The following is a 4,262-nucleotide window of genomic DNA, read 5'->3' on the forward strand; positions in this document are numbered from 1 at the left end:
TTAAAACCCTAAATACAACACGTAATAATTTAAACCCTAAATACACAATATATACTAAAATAAATAACATACCACAAGATAGTAAACAACAATAACATAGATACCCTAAATAATAAATAAGTATATCACAATGATTGAAAATACAATGATAATATAAACACTTTGCACCGATATTCAAACAATAAATATGGACATGTAATAAGGTATTAAAAAAAATAATAATCCAACAATAATACTAATACATATAATAAGAGTCTAAACATGAAAGCTATATATTACAAAACAAAGACACTAAATATTACACATACCTGCATAAATAAAAAACAAAAAAAACAAAAACCTGAATATTAGATATTAGTAAAGACCAAAATTAGAAGAGAAATAAATAAAAACAGAATAAAACAAAATAACAAAAATAAAATGAAATTGCATGCCTGTGTGTGTGTGTTCTGTGCAGGGGGACTCACCGGGGACTTACCATGGGGGGGTACCACCGGAGTTAATGGGCGGCGACGGTGACAGCGACGGTGTCGGCGGCTGAGCAGAGAACTTACCAACAGAGGGGCTGGCAGCGAGGGGCACTGGAATTTGGGAGCTGCCAGGCGTCGATGGTGGTGGTTCTTCGCAGAGGAGAGGAGATGGCGCGTGGCTTTGCTGGAGGCTGGAACAGAGGACTCCAGGTGGTGTAACTTGCTGAGGGAATGACGCACGGGGCAGAGGAGTTGCAGAGGGGTCTGGTGTGGGTCGTGGCTGTCCGGAGGTTGCTGCTGGAGGCTGGACGGCTGCGAGAGTTGCAGAGTAGAGGGGCTGCGGTGGCTGTGGAGGTTCTGGCGTGGAGTTGATGGTCGGATGGAAGCTGGGCTGGGACTGTTGTGGTGTTGGCCGTGAGGTAGCCTGCTGCAGGGATGGTCCTCGGATTGCAGCGATGACGGTCTGTTTTGGTTCCGTCCCTGCGGCACTCTCCTGCTCCGGGAATGCGTGTGGAAGATGGCGATGGCAGTAGGGGGGCAGTTGCTGGTGGCCAGAGTTGAAGATGGGAAGCCTGTGAGGACCTCCGGCCTTTCTGTGTTACGCGAGGAGCTGTAGGAGGTCGGAAGAAGAAGAAGAAGAAGAAGAAGGAAAAGAAAATTTTTGCTCCGTTTGCTCGGCTGCGCCCCCCTTTGGCTGTCCCCTCTCTGCCATTATATAAAAAAAAATCTCAAAAACCCTAAAACAACTTCCCTTTTTTGATTTTCTTTTTCTTTTTCTTTTTCTTTTTTTATTCTTTTATTCTTATGGTAATAATGAAAAAGGAAATAATAATAATAATAATAATTATCATAATAATATAAGTATCCATAAGATAATAATAATAAAAATAATACTACTATTAATAGTAAATAATAATAAATAATTATGGTAAGAATAAAAATAATAAAGATATTATCATTAAAATAATTATAATAATAATAATAATAATACTAATAAAAATAGAGTAATAATACAAAAAGTAATAATAATAATAATAATAATAATAATAATAATATATCAAAAATAATAACAATAAAATAAATGGAAAAAAAATAATTATAGTAAAGTAAAAATAAAATAAAGATAATAAAAGTACTAGTAATAATAATAAAAATGAAAAATAATAATAGTAATGATAAAAATACAAGAAAAATAATAGTAAAGTACTAATAATATAGGAAAATAATAATAATAATAATAATAATAATAATAATAATAAAATAAATATATTAAAAAATATACCCAAAATAATAGTAAGGTAACACTAATTATAATACTAGTAATGAACAATAATAAATAATACAAATAATTATAAGAAAATAATAATAATAAAAATAAGATAATAATAATAATAATATAATGAGAAGGGACTCCTTTGTTCTGTTTGGCTAGGGCAAAAATAGGGTGTCTACATTACTTTTAGATATTATTTTATTATTATTATTTTACTGTTACTATTATTATTATATTATTTTATTATTATTATATTATGATATTATTATTTTATTATGATCATTATCATTATTTTAAATATTATTTTATTTTATTTTGGGGTATTAGTATTATTATTATTATTACTTTGCTATCATTATTCTTATTCTTATTTTTATTTATTATTATTATTATTATAATTATTGCTGTTATTATTATTATTTTCATTATTATTTTATTATTATACTACTATTATTATTATCATCATTGACCTTATTATCATGGTTTTTATTTTGCATTATTATTATTATTATTATTATTATTATTATTATTATTATTATTATTATTATTATTTTTATTTTTAAATATTACTTTATTATTATTATTATCATTGTACTATTATTATATTATTATTATTTTCAAATCTTGTCATTATTACATTACTATTATTATTCTTATTATTATTATTAAGAATTATTATTAGTTGCCATATTCATTAATACTATAAAAGTATAAAAAGAAAAAAAGAAAACAAAAAAGAGGGAGCTTTAGGGTCTTGATTTTTTTTATAACTAAGAAGGAAAAGAACACTCTTACCGGGAGGGGGGGGCGCAGCAGAGCCAAAAAAAAAAAAAGGGGGGCGTAGACGCCAAAGACTGCAAAAACAACCCTAGCCTCTCTTCCATCTCCCTCACTGCCGCATCTCTCTATTCCCGTAACCCTACCTGCTCTCAAGCCCCACTACAACCTTATCCATCTTTCTTCCCCCATCTCTCATTCAACCTCACCTTCACCATCTCCCACACCAGCAGATCCATTCCAGCACCCCAACACCAGCCGCAACCTCCAGCTGACAACCCACCTTCACGGCCTAGCCAAAAGCTCATGACACCGCCCCACGCTCTCTCCAGCAAGTCCCCATCGTCTCCGTCCTTGCCCGTCAATCACCATTGCTGTCACCTTTCATCGCAGTCATCGCACCATCCTCGCCATCCCCGGAGTTCGTGCTGAGAGGAGCCTCAATACAGTCCACAACCTCCATAACACAGCAACGCCACCCCCAGCGACTTCGGCCACCCCAAGAGGCCTTGCTACAACAGCCATACCCGAAGATCCTCTGCAACTCCATCACCGCTTACAACTACAGTCGCAAAAACCAGCTACGCCGTCACCGTCGCTCGCTCCCGCCACCGTCGCCATTGTCGTCACTGTCTCCTGGCGAGACCTCAACTCTACAGCAGGACCCGAACCCCTGTCTTCCTCAGTCCCGACAGTACCCCCTGTGAGATTCCTGCACGCACAACACACACACACGTATTGATTTTTTTTATTTTTTATTTTAGGGATGTTTAAATCTTTGTTGTATTTATTATGTATATTAAATAATTAATATTATTATTGTAGGATTTTTAATGTTGTAATATTAGTATTTGATATCCATGTTTAGATTTTTTTCATATTTATTATAAATACTAATTGGTTTATTTTTGTTTTTGTAGGATTCCTTTTTGTTTGATCGGTGTTAAATTTTGAACTTTCTTGTCATTTTTTTTTAAATATGTAATATTATGGTTGACCATCTAATATTGTATTATCAGCATGTATATATATATATATATATATATATATATATATTAGGCTTTTATTAGTACATTTGTTTCGTATGAACATGTATGCGGCTTATTGTTGAATATTGTGTTGTTTTCATGTATATAATTTTTTTTTTCCTTATGATATAACACTCTTATTGTTACACTTGTTTGGTATGAACATGTAGATGATGTGCTTTTGAATATTGTACCATTATTATTATTATTATTATTATCATTATTATATATTATGTATTTAGGTTATTGGTTATCATCATCAAGTTAATATTCAGGTGATGCAATATTATATGGTTTTCATTATGATTATATAATATTGTATATTTTGGATTATCATTATGGTCGTATTGATATTGTATATTTAGGGCTTTCACTATTGTCATGTTGATGATATATATATATATTTTAGGATTTTGATCAGTTTACATTGTTTTAGGTATTTTTAAGGTTTCCTTTGTTACATGTAATTATTATGGTATTATAGTTATTTACTGTGATATTTTTTTTTATCTTAAAATATTTAGTACTAATTATTTTTGGTATCTTAATATATTTAGTATTAATTATTTTTAATATCTTAATACATTTAATATTAGTTATTTTTGGTATCTTAATGTATTTAGTATTAGTTATTTTCGGCATCTTAATATATTTAGTATTAATTATTTTTAGTATCTTAATATATTTGTGTTAATTATTTTTGGTATCTTAATA

The 4,262-nt window shown here is 31.1% G+C and overlaps 1 protein-coding gene across 1 annotated transcript; it reads right to left on the reverse strand.

Annotated features, from left to right (window-relative positions):
• Window positions 1-298: 298 nt before the first annotated feature.
• Window positions 299-3,070, reverse strand: LOC131162639 (extensin-like). The gene is made up of 4 exons (XM_058119249.1): window positions 2,902-3,070; window positions 2,725-2,812; window positions 479-1,063; window positions 299-308 (listed from the first exon to the last, which is right to left on the reverse strand). Exons 1-4 carry the CDS (start codon window positions 3,068-3,070, stop codon window positions 299-301), a joined length of 852 nt encoding a protein of 283 aa, XP_057975232.1.
• Window positions 3,071-4,262: the final 1,192 nt, after the last annotated feature.

Source organism: Malania oleifera, chromosome 8 (assembly GCF_029873635.1).
Source record: "Malania oleifera isolate guangnan ecotype guangnan chromosome 8, ASM2987363v1, whole genome shotgun sequence".
NCBI lineage: Eukaryota > Viridiplantae > Streptophyta > Magnoliopsida > Santalales > Ximeniaceae > Malania > Malania oleifera.

Excerpts from the sequence above, each read along its gene's own strand:
- LOC131162639 (XM_058119249.1), bottom strand. The coding sequence starts at position 3,070 with ATGGAGTTGCAGAGGATCTTCGGGTATGGCTGTTGTAGCAAGGCCTCT. Across the intron at positions 2,813-2,901 it reads TGCGATGACTGCGATGAAAG|GCCGTGAAGGTGGGTTGTCA; the intron begins GTGACAGCAATG and ends GCTTTTGGCTAG. Across the intron at positions 1,064-2,724 it reads TGGGAGATGGTGAAGGTGAG|AAAGGCCGGAGGTCCTCACA; the intron begins GTTGAATGAGAG and ends CGCGTAACACAG.